This window comes from Galeopterus variegatus, unplaced genomic scaffold (assembly GCF_000696425.1).
Source record: "Galeopterus variegatus unplaced genomic scaffold, G_variegatus-3.0.2 Scaffold9269, whole genome shotgun sequence".
Lineage (NCBI taxonomy): Eukaryota > Metazoa > Chordata > Mammalia > Dermoptera > Cynocephalidae > Galeopterus > Galeopterus variegatus.
In genome coordinates, this window is record NW_007735380.1 from 10521 (window position 1) to 26869 (window position 16349).

At 41.1% G+C, this 16349-nt stretch overlaps 1 protein-coding gene across 1 annotated transcript in view; it reads right to left on the minus strand.

Annotated features, from left to right (window-relative positions):
• Positions 1–1252: 1252 nt before the first annotated feature.
• Positions 1253–16349, minus strand: part of LOC103609154 (synphilin-1-like) — a gene marked incomplete at its 3' end in the record, with an annotated part of 36991 nt that continues 21894 nt past the window's right edge. Inside the window, exons 3-5 of the mRNA XM_008593507.1 lie at positions 3593–4461; positions 1805–1984; positions 1253–1432 (exon numbers count right to left, since the gene is read on the minus strand). Of these exons, the coding sequence (XP_008591729.1) occupies positions 1253–1432; positions 1805–1984; positions 3593–4461 (1229 nt within the window). The remainder of the gene's footprint in view (positions 1433–1804; positions 1985–3592; positions 4462–16349) is intronic.

A 16349-nucleotide genomic window follows, 5' to 3' on the forward strand; every position in this document is an offset into this window, starting at 1 on the left:
GCTCACTGGCTGAGCGAGGTGTGGGTGCAGCACCGAGGGTTGCAATCCCGTTGCCGGTCCCCGGTCCGGTATGGGCGCGACACTGAGGGTTGTGATCTGTTGCCCGGACATGAAAAAAGACAAAAAAAGGAAAAAAAAAAGAAGGGCCCCAGGTTCCCGACCTGGGGAGGCAGGAGTTGAGGGCTTTTGCCACATCCCCTGACATCTGCACCCAGCCCGGCAAGGACCACGCCACTGCTGGAAGCCCCGTGGTCTCCCCAAACCCCGTGGTCTCCCTTGCGGGAATGTGGGGGGTACCACAGGCCTCAATCCCACTCCTCCCCCTTCCTCCTTCTTCCATCCCATTTCCTTCCCTTTTCCCCTCTCCCCATCCCTCCCAACTGTTTTGCAACATCATAGAATGTAAAAAAATATTAATAAAATAAATAAATAAATAAAAATAAAAAATAAAAGACACTATTACGTAAAGCAAACTGCATATGCAGAAGCACAAGATGTATTCTACTTCTCTTAACTTTACTTCTGGCTGTTTAATAAATATGACTGAATTCTACATTTATCTGCCAAAGATCTTAGAAGTAATTTTGGTTTAATAGCTAACCTTCTAGAGATGTGTTATATTTTACAGAGGCACTCATTACAATGCTATAAAAGTCCTGTTTTCTTGAACCACAGTATCTAGGTTTTAACTCTGTTCCAGTTGGCGTTAATTTGTGTAGTTTTTGACAGATAGCATATTGTACTCTGCAAGAGCTAAACTCAAACTCGACACTGATATTCTAAACAATTCCTGATACCGAAGACATTTAAACTTCATATGTGATCCATTAAAAGCCCACTTTATTATCTGAAATATTCCTGAGTGCTAGCATCCCTCCTCATTTGTCTTGATCGTTATTCTCACACTAGGAAAAAAATGAAACAGTTTCTGATAGATCTAGGTGTGGTTAAGAATCTAAACTGTAGTCACCATGAATAAAAGTTCTTAGAGCTGCAACAGGTCATTTTCCTTTCTCTTGATTAGCTGATTTGAAGCTTACCCTTATTGGACAATAAATTGGAACACAGTCTCAAAATCTCTAAGTAGTTAGTGACTGAAATGATTAATCTCTTCAATGTAATATGTTCATTTGCTGTTTGCTTGATAAATCACTCTCCCTTTCCCTTCCAACACTTTAGCTCACAAGGAGTCTTAAAAAAACCCCCAGAGATCCAACTTTTAACCATGGAGAGCCCATTTCCAACCAGTCACCTTGATGGCCAGGCCTGCTGGAGTCAACTTCTCGGTGTTTCTCTCATTGAGGCAATCTTCTCCCATCAAAGAAGTGAGGTGCTGCAGACATTCTGCATGTCCCTTTGATGCGGCAATGTGTAACAGGTTGTTCCCATTTTCATCATGAATTTTGTCTAGATTGTCTGCAGCTAGGTGTGGCTGTATGAATGGTAAGAAGAGAAAACTGAAGTCAATAAATCAGAACAAAATGCTGTAGGGGTTTTCTCTGGGCACTGGGAAGAAGAAATGAGATTACAGAAGCTCTGGTGGCAGCTGTGGGGATCTATTAAGTTACAATTCTTTGCTATTGTTCTTTGTTATATGCTTTAGAACATGAGTTCTCAAGAGATAGATCTTCACATGAGACACGGCAATGGGGCTAGAATCAATGAGCTGTGGATACTTGGACACACTGTTTGCTTGATAAATCACTCTCCCTTTCCCTTCCAACACTTTAGCTCACAAGGAGTCTTAAAAAAACCCCCAGAGATCCAACTTTTAACCATGGAGAGCCCATTTCCAACCAGTCACCTTGATGGCCAGGCCTGCTGGAGTCAACTTCTCGGTGTTTCTCTCATTGAGGCAATCTTCTCCCATCAAAGAAGTGAGGTGCTGCAGACATTCTGCATGTCCCTTTGATGCGGCAATGTGTAACAGGTTGTTCCCATTTTCATCATGAATTTTGTCTAGATTGTCTGCAGCTAGGTGTGGCTGTATGAATGGTAAGAAGAGAAAACTGAAGTCAATAAATCAGAACAAGATGCTGTAGGGGTTTTCTCTGGGCACTGGGAAGAAGAAATGAGATTACAGAAGCTCTGGTGGCAGCTGTGGGGATCTATTAAGTTACAATTCTTTGCTATTGTTCTTTGTTATATGCTTTAGAACATGAGTTCTCAAGAGATAGATCTTCACATGAGACATGGCAATGGGGCTAGAATCAATGAGCTGTGGATACTTGGACACTTCAAGGTGGCTTTCTAAACAATTGCAATGACTTTTTTTGTAATGGGCAAGTTAATTATCAGTCTGACTACACGACTGGACTGTGAAGTCCTTCAGGGCTGGAGCTGTTTTAGGTTTGTTGGATAAATGAACTACTTGTCTCAACCTGTTTACTTTGCTTTGAATTGTAGATAACTGGCTTTAACTGCAAACTTACATGATAACTGCTGCTACTAATGCTCTCATAACTCTAGACACTGTTGTCCTCAAACAAACTCCCGGGGGCATCTGAAGGCTACCTGGCCTTTTGTTTTCTCACCTCCAGTGAAGCTTACTCCCCTGAGTATGAACTAGTTGATAAAGACTATAGCGTGAACTGAGATGTGTTAGCATTTGGGAAACATGAAAACAACGGAAGGACCAAAGAAAGGAATGAACCAAAGAGAACTGGAGGGAAGAACCAGAAAAAATGGAAAAGACATTTTCAGGAGGAAAAAAAAAATTACTACTTTATCTGGTAAAATTGTTCAATCATATTGCTCTATTACAATAACATTTGTGATAATAGAAAAAGCACATTGTACTTATCTACGTATGGCTTTACACTAAGTAGAAGCACATTGCCAAGATGTGATAATTTTCTTGAAAGAGACTTTAATTAACATCATTATATGAGCCCCGGCTTGCTACTGTTTGTTCCAAGTTTAGAAACCAGAAAAGAACAATGCAGGCAGAGGCAGTGCTATTTCAGTTTAGCTCTCTTTGAGCCTAAGCAGAACAGGCTTTTCTTACATCATGTTACTGTGTGTCTAGAGTCTTTGGAAAAGCTTCTTCATGCTCCCTAGACACGTAGAGTTGGAACTAAGTAAAAACTTCACGTGGGTCACAGGGCAATCAAGCTCTAGCCTAAGCTTCTTTCTGCAAATGCATCTCAAACATCCTGGTCCGACTCCTCTGAATAATGATCAGGATAAAACAGAAGACCCTCTGTTCACATATCTGGCAGGTCCCACATCAGCAAGGAACGGAAAGTCCCACTGAAATAACTGAGTGAGAGCATTGGGAACCATTTGAAAAGTTAAAGAAAGTGCTGGGCTCTCTTTTGGTTTTGTTTTAGATTAAACAGTCTTTATTCCAGTTGAAATCATACAAAGTTAAAAATGAAGTAATACTACCTCTATAGCTGTTTGTTTTCCCTTTACTGACCTCCTGACTTTATTTTAAAATTCAAAAGGTCACATCTCCCAACTAAAGACATAAGAAAAGATTAAACAGGAACAGAAACAAACACATCATCATTCTGTTACTAACGAATGGAGCTGATAAAAATGGAGTCTCAAGATTATTACTATGTATACCAAACTAGATTATACTTACTAGGAGAGATATCTGTCCTTCTTTAACGATGTTCAAGATGCTTTTTACTTTTTTCAGATACTCACTCCTTTCTTCTGGGCCTTGGGAGCTGGACCAGTTCATGCCACTGACCTGCTCTTCCAGTTTGGGGTCTGTTGCTGAGGACTGCAGGTGGAAGGCCCTGAGCTGGCCGTCTGCCATGGTCTTCTCAACTTTGCGACCATGCGGATCACTAAAGGTCTTGCTGAGGAAGTCTTTACTCTGGTTTTCAGGCTCATACACAGAGCCGCATTGACCCAGGGGAGGAGAGCTCTCAGATTCTTCAGTGGAGAGCTTGTGCTGCTCACGGACGGCAGCAGACGCTTTTCTCAAGTGAGGGCTTTTCACGGGAGAAAGAACACAAAAGGGTGTCATGTTGGATGGCGAGTTCTCAGCACTTCCAGTAGAGGAGGATTTGCCAGAAAGGCCATTGATGGTTGTGCATAAACCCAAAATTCGTTTCTCTGAAGTCACCTTGGTAAAAGAGGAAAGCTGTTGACTGGATTTAATGTAAGGCACATCCAGAATCTCATCCATGTCCAGGTCGTAATGCTCCAGCTCTCCCAGTGCAGTGCTGGGCTCAGAGCTCTTGCCCGGCGGGCCGCCCACTCCATCTCCCGGGCCCGGCTCCCCGGGCTGGGGGCCTGGCTCAGACTCACTCCCTTTCTGGTACTCTCCTTTCTGGTTCTTTTGGTCATCATTTTCATTGTTCTCCAGAGTCTCTGGCTGATGTTTCAGTGGGGAAACCCGCTTCACTGGGCGGAACTTACTGTATACATCAGCGATTCCAGTGGGCTTTTGTGTGTTTGTAATAAGGGTTGAGACACCACAATTCCAGCTAGAGCTAGAAACTGTTTTAAAAAAATTTAATGAGAAGACTATTAAATTAGAATGCTGAATACGTCTTGGCCATGCAGGCAGACACAGTGCACTCAAGTTATGCTCAAATTAAGCTACTACACTGTAAGAGGATAACTTAGAGATAACACATATCCATAAAACAACTCATACTTACTGCTGGAAAATAGTGAATGATTAAAGAAACTTATGACATATTGACTGAAAATTAATTAAAGTAGTAATAATGGTAAAAGCAGACAGCAGAAGAAAACAAGCCCAGATAGTTAGGTTTGTTCCTTGGATAGATCAACATCCCTGGCAATATTTCAATATTTGTCACGACCTTGAAAAACAGGATCCTCTGTGTTAAATGAACTTCCAAACTAGTTTAGGGAGAAAGGGATGTATGCACATGTGTACTCACACATCCCTAATGCTTAAGAAATCCCACATAAAGAAGGGGTAAATTATTTAATATAGATATTGACCAAACTCAAACTGTGACCTATTAGGTAAGGAACAGAGAGGAATGAAGTGGTCAGGAGTTGATGGGACCACGGGAGACAAGCCAGGGTTGAGTTAACCCCACCCTAAATGAAGCATCCTAGTCAACCATCATGTGAGGGCATTTCATGGTGCTTTCTGACATGGGACACATAATGCACCAACATTTCACAACAGAGCATGTTCTTTAAGATTTAATGCTGCCCTTCATTGCTGAGAAAACTGGAAACAAACAGAAGAAAGTTGTAAAGGGGGGAATGGGATAGGCAGACTAGTTGTTTTTTTTTTCCTCATTCTTGTGCCAAGTTTAGATAAAGATTGTATGTTGGTTTGCATTTGAGTAGGTGTCTGGTGGAGATGGAGTGGAAAGTAAAACAACCAGACACATCTGGAGGTGAAAGATAAGAACGACCACCTCTCCCAGTTAGCCTCACAAGAGGTGGCGTGTGCCTCCTCCCAGGGCAGGCAGATGCAGCAACAGTCTCTCAGCCATGATGATACTGCTTCCTCTCTGGGACACTCCCCTGCTTGATGACAGATGACCCAGCACTGCAGGCCACTGATTTATGGGTTCCTACTCCCCTGTCACTTAGTTTGCACCATCTTCCATCAAAGGAGTGAGATTTCAGGGCATGCCCTCCAGCTAGAGTATCTCTCCTCTTCTGGAACAACAACAGGTGGGAAGTATTTAACCAAAAAGCATGTGCATGTGTGTGTTCTTTGTTGTTGGGTACAACCAAAGAATAAAAGAACCTAAGACAGGTGTGTACTTGGGTCTGTGACTCTGCAAAAACCCCTGGCTATGGCTGATTCTTGGGGTGAAAGTGGCATGCACATTATTAAGGTTTCCTAAATTTAGGCCACTAGTCAGTCTTATTCCTGCTGGGATGTATTCTAAGGATTTAGAGAAGATCCAGAGCCAAGCTATGAGGATGAGAGGGAGTGAGTTCTGAGCCTGAATTCCATATAACTATCAGTAATTTCTTTCCCCAAAATGAATGACAGTTTTGCACGAGGCTTCAGAGGGTCTGCACTACATGGTCCACCACTGAGATGTTTCTGGTTCTGGTATTTTAGCATCTAAGAAGAGAATACTATGAGATATGGAGGAAGGGCTGGATTTTCTCCAATAAGTAAAATATAATGCAGAATGTTCCAGAAGGGAAGGAAGGTATCTAGATGATCTTAGACTGCTGTTTCTCTTCCTTTTGTTGGCTCTAGTTCTTAGCTGTACACAGGTCTTGGCACAAAGTAGACAATTAACAAATGCTAGGATGTGAATTTGAATCTCACTTTGCACAACACATTAAATCTTTTAAAATACAAAAAGTGCATCCTTCTGAGGGATTTACAGCTTAATTTCACAGGGGACTAAAATTCTGTTAATAAACTCAGAGGAGTGATAATCACCAGTAAGAGCTACATTTTCTAAAATTCTTTATGAAAGGTAAATATGCAAAGACTAATTCTAGATAGTCCCTTATACATTTAAAAGTTTTCTATCTTTTATATGTCCTTTTCTCTCTAAAAATGTAAAGTTATGAAAAATTAATGTCTGCCAGAAGTTTCTTCCAAGGCTTTCTCTCTTCCTTTCAAGAACACATGGTTACTTACTTATTTAAAACAGCAGAGATAGTGGACGTGGAGTTTATCGTTTACATGACTTTCATTTTACTCATCAACTTTCTGAAAAACTTTAAATATAGTGGGAAAAATATATACATCCATGGACATTTCTGAAATACATGTTTATTATTAGGTGTGTTATATGCTAATATTTCACCAATTACCTTGATTTTTTTGCCTTCTAGAAAATGTGCACCTCAGAATGTAATAAAAATTTTAAAGCCTCATGACTTACTTGGTCAATACAACGAGTGCATTGTACCAATATATTTATGTTTTGTATAAGGTCGTGGGTTCAAAGGGCTACTCTTTTATGTTGGCTTTATTTACATGTGAAATTTTTTCCAAGTGATACAGGGAAATGGATACCATATGTTTCCCAGCTGTTTTGTTCTGACAGGAGCCATTAAGAACGCTCTGTGGAAATGAATTCTGTCTGAGTCTTATGAAAACACTTCTTTCTACAGAAGGGTCTAGAAACCAAAGAAGGAGCATCAACATTTAGGCTTGTTGTCCTTTCCCTTATTCGAACCTATGACTCTTTTTTTAGGCTGAGGCTGAAATCTGTGCTTTCTAGCCTATGTCTTGACGCCAAGAAAAAAATCCCAGTCATAAAAAATGGATTATTTAACAGGTTTTCATGACAATGCTCCAATTTATTGCTATATTGTATACTTGGATGAGAAGAAGAGCAATTTTATGCTATATACAAAAGATAAAATTCAATTAGCTTATTTTTCCTAAGTTGGGAAAATGGGTATTTTAAGCACAACACAAGAAAAAGAGCTATTAATGACTGGCAAGATTTTCACTTCCAATTCTTTTAAGTTTATCAAAAAATTCCCTTATACTGTTGTTCTACCCCAATATACTATAATAAATTTCTTATCATACATGGCAACAAAGTTCAGACTAACTATGATTACTAGGAAGATTTTTAAGGCTAAATTTGCTTCCTGGAAATCATGAATAAATTCTTCACACGTTAACAAAATGTAAATCCCCCCAAATTTTATCTATCTTAGATCTTTACCAGCTCCATGAGAACAGGGTTTGTATCTAATTTATCTCTCTATGCCCCAAAGTACCCAGTAAATTGCTTTATGTAAGTGGGCTCTTAATGACTTTTAGTTGAATGGATTCATTTTTAACATCTTATGAAAGTAAACAAGTCTAACATGCTTTAAACCCATCTACCTGATTACATCAGAAATTTTCTAAAATGGTCAGTAGGTAAATGGAAGTGTATTTGATACCTATTTATGGGCCACAGTGATCTCTTCCAAGCTAGCTGGCATTTGGAAGGCCTCTGAGCTTCAGCAAGGTATTTCCAATTGCCTGCTGACCATTTACACCCAGCCATTTATTCAACAAGCATTTAATGCAGGCCTAATGGATGTGCAAGGGTTCTCGACAGGCAGCACGTGCCAATACAGGGGCTTTATCCCTTTCTACCCTTGTGGCATCCTCCCCTCTCTCTGTCATCACATATGTATACACACCTCCTCTTCCCTGAACATATTCCTCATGATCCTGCTGGATAACCACATGACCATTTATAGAGTCTCCCAAGCAATCCATTTCCACGGCAGGCATCGTTGAACCTTCTCTTATCTTGACCCCTGCCCTGATCCCTCAGGCACCAAGTCCTATGGGGCCTTATCCTAAATCCCTCTTAAATCTGGACCCTCTTCTTCTTTGTCACCACACTGACTAGGCCACACTGGGACTCTCTCCCATGGTCTCCACAAGATTCTCCCCGATTCCCTCTGTCTCCCTTTCCAGTCCTGAGTTATCCCTCTTCAGATAGGTCTAATTTTGTCTCTCAAAACCAGCTCAAAAATCTGAGGTGGCCCTGTTCTGCCTAAAGCCCTATTTCCCCATATTGGGGATCCATATCCCTGCAGTATCTAAGACGGCACACAGGAACTAAATACCTCTGATTTATAGAGTGAGAAAGCTATTTACCTTTCAATATTCTTTCTTCCTCCTGATTAATTTAAAGAGTCTCAGTTTGGTGCTAGAATGAACATGACTCCTTCCAAACTTATAATTTCCCTTTAAAACAAATGAGACTGCAGGGCTCAGGCTCAGATGCTTTCATAAGCAAAGAATTAATAGGAATGTCTTATTTTCATACATTCATTTTAATGATGACCATGAATTTATTTGACATTAGTTTTCTATTTGCAACTGTGACATAAAGTTTCTTTTAAAAACAAGTATGTTTAAAAAGTAAGTTGTTCTAGAAAAATATGTTAAATAAATAACAGTAAAAGTGTTATACAGGTAAAGCAAAATAACAGATGTAGACCTTGGATAATAACACATATTGTGGAAATGATATTTAAATAACTAGGTTTGGGAAACCCTGGCTTTCAGGGCTCAGTGGATAAATCTTTCAATAACTGAATGACTGAAAGGACAAAGGAGAGAGAAAGGAAGGAAGGAATGAATAAGACAGACCAAAGATGCAAAATATAATAAATAAATGAGTCTTGTCATAAAGAGCCGCTCTTGCCACATTTGGGGTACAATAATTGCGCTGAATATTTCAAGGATAGTGATAGGAAGCTATTGAAGATGTTCAGACATTTAGAAGATGTGCTACATATTGAAGTACTTTCATCTATTTCCTACAATAAGTTCTAAGCCTCAGTTTCTTTATCTGTAAACTGAAGGTTAGACTATATGATTGCTAAGACATGATCCACCCCTAAATTCCTATGACTATATGGAATGTCTACAAATAACAGGGCTCTTTATTCTACAGTGACTCACTATGAAACACTATAATTCTCCTGGATCCAATGTCTTTGACCAGATCCTCACAAATTTATAATTATGAGGCTTAGCTGATTGTTGACACAGAACAACTCTTTGGCTCTTAGGACTGATAAATTAGTATTTTCTTAAGAAGATAATGTACAGTTTGCCGTTGCAATGGTGGATCCAATTTTCAAGACTGAATGTCTATGCTGGCTCCCCAAATGCCTATTTATTTTACTTCTAAATATGGAGATATGTATCTGTATTAGAAAATTGGCTTGAGACATCAAGAAGGGAAAGAAAAGGGGAATGTCTTTAGGGTAAAACGGTGTTCCTCTACTGTTTTTTGTTAAAAGTTAAATGGATTCTATTTTCCATGAAAAACACAGTGGTCAGCTTTTGCTGTAATTGCCTTAAAATGTACAGAACAATATACTCCACATCTATAGCTACTGGAAACCAGGCACCTTCAAGGACACACCTTCCAAGTTCTCCAATATTCCATTTCCCTCCATTTTTACACTGAACGGAGGTACATTATGAAAGATTAGGAATGTCAATGCAAGGGTCCTGAGTTTCCTTAACCCCATGTACACTGAAATCTGTAGTGGACCCACTTACTGCAAACTGTTCAGGCTCTGTGAGAAGAGATGACAGATGGCTGACACCATCTCATGCCAGTAGGAAGGTATGGAGTCTGAGTGAGGACAACTTGCTGGATGCTCTTTTCCACTGCCTCTAGAGATGAGACTGGAACCTGATCCAAGAAAAGGCCGGGGTAACTCTGGATTTGGAGGATTGTGTTGGGCTTTACATAGGGAAGAGTGAATGTGTGTGCAAGGAATGCACATTTCTGGAATGTTCCCACAGGGTTGCTTGCTGGTCCCTTTCATTGATGCTACAGACCTGTTAGTGAGGGTACTGTGAGACTGAAGGACAGAGGACTTTATTATTATAAAAATGCCAGCCAATGATCCATTCACATCAGGACATTAAAATACTGTGGAAAAAGATTCATTGATTTGGGTTCTAAACTTCCTCTCTTTAAGTGGTTACTAATATCAAGCAGCTGTTGTTGAAAATGTCAGATTAATGTTTTATTATTCTCAGCTCTGCCCAGATTTGTTGAGACCTGCTCATACAACTTCGTGCCCTGTCTGCACCCATTTCTTTGTTTTGGGTTCTAAACTTCCTCTCTTTAAGTGGTTACTAATATCAAGCAGCTGTTGTTGAAAATTTCAGATTAATGTTTTATTATTCTCAGCTCTGCCCAGATTTGTTGAGACCTGCTCATACAACTTCGTGCCCTCTCTGCACCCATTTCTTTGCGATCCATTCACATCAGGACATTAAAATACTGTGGAAAAAGATTCATTGATTTGGGTTCTAAACTTCCTCTCTTTAAGTGGTTACTAATATCAAGCAGCTGTTGTTGAAAATGTCAGATTAATGTTTTATTATTCTCAGCTCTGCCCAGATTTGTTGAGACCTGCTCATACAACTTCGTGCCCTGTCTGCACCCATTTCTTTGTTCTGTGAAAATTCATTGAAATACTCCAGCCGTACTAACCAGGATAGAAAAGATACTTCTTCACCAAAGAGGCATATTCCACCATGAAATCAGACTCAATATTTTGACAACCTTAAACCTTTGGGCTTCAAAAGTACAGTTTCTACAGAATAGCAATTGGTGAGTCTGAAGAAAGTACATGGTTTCAGAGTCATTGAGTCATCTAAAAAGTATGCTAACCTTCATTTTGACATTAGTGAGACCTGGTGAGCAGATTAAGTTTTGTGTTCATTCCAGGCCATTTACCAGCTTTCCTTTTTTCTTTCTCTCCCTCTCAGTGTTGATGTGTAGGGAGAGACACAAATCCCGGGACAGTGAAAAGGCTCATCACGCAGAGCAGCCCTGGAACAGGGCAGAGATTGTGTGGTCTCTGGACGTGCAAGCTCATGTTGACCAGTTCTAACTGAAGGTGGCGATGTTTTACAGTGTTGGTCTACTGCCAGGGACAAAGACACCAAGTTCCTGCTCAGAGAGAACACAGGCAAACGAAGCAGGCGGGTGGAAAGCTGGAAAATCTTACCCTCTCCTTCCCATCTCCAGCTGATGGCTCCCCAAATGCCTGTTTATTTTACTTTAAATATGAAGTATGTGTCCACGTCATAAAATTAGCTTCAGATACCAAGAACACATACACACAAAAGGGAAGATGTGTTTAGGGTACAAGAATGTTCCCTTTGTTTTTGCTAAAATAAATGAATTCTATTTTCTTTGAGAAACAAAGTAGTGAGTCTGTGAAAGCTGGTCTTATTCTGAGAGGGACGCATTGAAGGTGTAGAGGGGAGGAGAAATGGAAGAGCTGGCCCGCAGCCTCTTGGCAGGTCCATGGGCCCACCCCCATGAGCTGCTGCCTCGTCCAGAGTTCTCAGTTACGAGGCTGGGGAGAGAACAGCAGGTGCAGTGCAACAAAGTAAAGCGGGAGAAGAGCAGANTTGTGTGGTCTCTGGACGTGCAAGCTCATGTTGACCAGTTCTAACTGAAGGTGGCGATGTTTTACAGTGTTGGTCTACTGCCAGGGACAAAGACACCAAGTTCCTGCTCAGAGAGAACACAGGCAAACGAAGCAGGCGGGTGGAAAGCTGGAAAATCTTACCCTCTCCTTCCCATCTCCAGCTGATGGCTCCCCAAATGCCTGTTTATTTTACTTTAAATATGAAGTATGTGTCCACGTCATAAAATTAGCTTCAGATACCAAGAACACATACACACAAAAGGGAAGATGTGTTTAGGGTACAAGAATGTTCCCTTTGTTTTTGCTAAAATAAATGAATTCTATTTTCTTTGAGAAACAAAGTAGTGAGTCTGTGAAAGCTGGTCTTATTCTGAGAGGGACGCATTGAAGGTGTAGAGGGGAGGAGAAATGGAAGAGCTGGCCCGCAGCCTCTTGGCAGGTCCATGGGTCCACCCCCATGAGCTGCTGCCTTGTCCAGAGTTCTCAGTTACGAGGCTGGGGAGAGAACGGCAGGTGCAGTGCAACAAAGCAAAGCGGGAGAAGAGCAGACAGTGGCTCCTCCTGGGACAAATGAACGGTCGAGCTATCATGCCTCTGTCTCCAGCTGCAGGTCAGTACACACTTCACAGACATTATTATACACAATGAAATAAAGATTTCAATGTATTTTAAGAACTCCTCAAAATGATATTTCTTTATTGAAATTTTCCTAAAATCCCCTCCATTTAACACATTGAAATTGCCAATACAATGTGTTTGTGTAAGGCTTTCTATTTTTCTGAGTACAAGGCAAGTGTATAATTTCATGATAGAGATCTTCACAACAACTCTTGGAGGATGGGTGGGAAGTTCTTATGTATTCTCACTTGAAATTAAGTGAGAATTCAGGGGATTTTAAATTACATAGCATGCTGTCTGCTACACCAGGACTGAGGCTCCCTGACTCCGACTTTCTTTCCATAACACCGGAGGACTATCTTGTCAAAATTAATTACTTCCTAAACATGCAATTCACTTTTTCTGTATTTGGGTCACATGTAGGTGATGGGATCCCAGAAACCAGTGGCAAAACCTGGTTGAACTCACTTCAGATTCACTTTAACCTAAATCCCAAGCTGTGCTCTCTACATTTTGTTAACCAATCACTATGAAGCTTGTGTGTGAAAGCAAAGTTTTCAATGAAAACTTTTCCTAGAAACAGGTTAGTGGAAGAATTTTCCTACCCTTTAGTATCATTAGCCTAAATTTAGAGTCTTCTTATCACTGACAATCTGTTATTCCAGCTACCAATTCCTTCAAGTGGCTAAAGGTCATGGCCTCTTTTTAATGTAAGCAAGAGATACAGAAATATAATAAAGCATGTTCAGAAGTGCTGAAGTAACTGGCAATTGGCAGCATGCTGAAGTACTCTTACAGGTTTCACTCACTCATTTCACACTTGTTGAGGCCTCCTGTGTGCATGGTTCTAGCGGTACAGGGAGGAATGAAATAGACCTAATCCTGCCCAGACAGTAATGCAAGTACACAAATGAATAAAAAATCACAAAATGCAAAGTGCTTTGAAGGAAACAGGTAGGGTATTGGAATAGAGAACAGCTGAGAAATTCATCAAGGAGGTGACATTTAATCTAAGACCTGGGGGATGAGAGGAAGACAGTTGTGTCAGGATCTGGGGAAAAATAAGAGCGAAAAGATAATTTTGTGAAGATCTGGGTAGAAGGAAGCACATTCACCAATGCCTAAAGCAGAAGAGAATCTGGAAGGTTCTGTAGCTTTGACTGCTAGAGCAGAGTGAGTTAGGGTGAAAGGGATGGTAGCTGAAGTCGGGGAGGTTATTAGGAGCCAGACCAGTGGGGTTTTATTAGCCACAACAAAGAGTTTGGTTTTGATTTTGACTGAAACAGGGGATCCCTGAAGGAGTTTCACAGAGAAATGCGTGTCCCCACAGAGTGGAATGGGAGGAGGGAGTTGTCTGGGTTCTCTTCTATAAGGGCACTAATCCCATTCATGATGGCTGCACCCTCATGACCTAATCACCTCCCCAAAGCCCCACCTACGAATATCACCACCTTGGGAGTTAGGTTTCGACATAAGAATTTGGGGAAGACAAATATTCAGTCTATGACATGGAGATATATTTTGAGCACAGAAGACTCAGGACCTGGAGACGGATTGATGTGGGATGTGACGGAGGAGAATTCTGGCTTCAGCAAGCTGAGTGCTGAATACCTAGGGCAAAGTCTTGAGGAGGAACATGTTGGGGAGGGGGATTCAAGAATTCTTTAAAATTTCAAGAGACATCTAACATAGATATTGAGTAGGCTATTAAATAGGAGGCTGGGGAGCAGAGGAGATGGTATTTGAAGCTGTGAGAATGGATGCGACATCAACTAGGAGACTGAGACTGAGAGGAGAGAGGGAGGGTCTTTAAAATTTCAAGAGACATCTAACATAGATATTGAGTAGGCTATTAAATAGGAGGCTGGGAGCAGAGGAGATGGTATTTGAAGCTGTGAGAATGGATGCGACATCAACTAGGAGACTGAGACTGAGAGGAGAGAGGGAGGGTTCCTATCAAATACTCAGTCCCACTTGACTAAAGGTCAAGCAGAGAAATAAGAAGAATTGCAAAGGAGACTAAGGAGGTGTCAGAGTGTTGGGAGAAAAATGAGGAGAGAGGTGGTATCACAAAGCCAAGAGAGGAGACTGTTTCCGGAAAAGAGTGGCTAATAGTCCCAATAATGAGAAGCCAAGAAAGAAGAGAATATCAAAGTGTCAATGGATTTGACAAGATGGAAGTCGTGACCTTTAGAGAGATGGAAGTCATACTGGAGATGCTTATGGTGAATAGGAAGTAGATGACCAGAGATGGAGTTTTCCATAACTCTTTAATGCAGGCTGGCTCTAAATGGTGGGCAGGGGGGCGGAGAGGGGGAGCAGAGGAACAGGATGGAAGCTTCTACACAGGGTTTTGTTTTTTAAGATGGAAAGCAGAGGGTGTTTGTATGATAAGGGCAATAGCCCCCTAGAGAGAAAGAGATTGATGATGCAGATAAAAAAGTAGATACTGAAGGATCAGAGTGTCAAACCAAATAGAGAAAAGCAAAATACCAGCTGCCCTATACTTCAGTTATGATACAAAACCCAAAGCAGCAAGGCTTCCTCTCACCTCTTCACACATTCATTTATCCATCTACACTTCAGATACGTAGTTAGCAGCAGCCCCCAGGCACTGGAGATACCAACATAAACAAAATTGCCCCAAAGAGTTTTTAGTCTACTAGGGAAAACTGATGTTAAGCCCATATCACATTATTGATAATTTTTCAAACACAGATATGTAAAAAAGGAGGAAATGGAGAGGGAGCTAGGAAATAATACGATGAAGTGCAGGGGTGCTGATATAATCCTAGCCTGCACAGAAACCACTAGAAACCTGTGGATATTAAGCACTTAAATTGTGGCTGGTGGCCCACATCAAAATGATAGTAATTTTGACTTATTAGGTTAAATAAATATATCACAAAATTAACCCATCTGTTTAAATTTTTTAATGTGGCTACCAGGAAAATGTTAAGTTACATATATGGCTCACATTATTTTTCTCTTGGCCAGTGCAGGTCTAGGGAGTTAGGTAAGGGCCTTGAGAGGTGACCGTGGGGGCGAAAGGAGAAGAGGAAGGACATCTCATGTAAAAGCACACAGCATATGTGATGAACTGAATGAGGTTCTTGATGTCACTGGCAGGCAGAAGGCAGGGGGAGAATGACATTCAAGGCAGCTTGCTAGCCCAGAAGTTCAATCTGGGCCTCCAAGGCCACAGAGGAGAGGCTCCCATTGCATACCTTGAGAAGCACTTTGGAAAACCATAGCCTGGTTTTGAGCTGGGTGTGACATGATGAGATTTGCTGTTTGGAAAAGATCACTGTGTGTCATCAAGGACAATGGGTTAGCATATAGTTGGCCTATGCCAGTGCTTCTCAAACTTGAATGTGCATCAATGAATCAGCTGGGATGGAGCTTGTTAAAATGCAGATTCTGATTCAGGAGTCTGGGTTGAGGCCTGAGCATCTGCACTTCTCACAGCTCCCAGGAGAGGCTGATGGTACAGGTGCTGGTCCTGGACCACTCTGGGAGGTGCAAGGGCCTGAGTGAGCAAACACCACAGAAGGGTCAGGACTTCTGTAGATGACTCCTTACTCTCTCAGGGGATCCTTCGACTACGAAGTACCAGGAATCTGTTCCTATTTCTTGAGTTTATTATATGACTTTTCTTTTTTTCTTTCTTTCTTTTTTTTTTTTTTTTGAGGAAAAAGGACAAAGAAGATATGTGGACCAAAAAAGATCATTTGAAATGGGAAGACAGAGCCTATTTAATATTGTAAGACAAGAGAAAAAGAATACGCTTTCAGCAAAAAGTGGGGTGCTGGGCCGGCCTGTGGCTCACTCGGGAGAGTGCGGTGCTGATAACACCAAGGCCA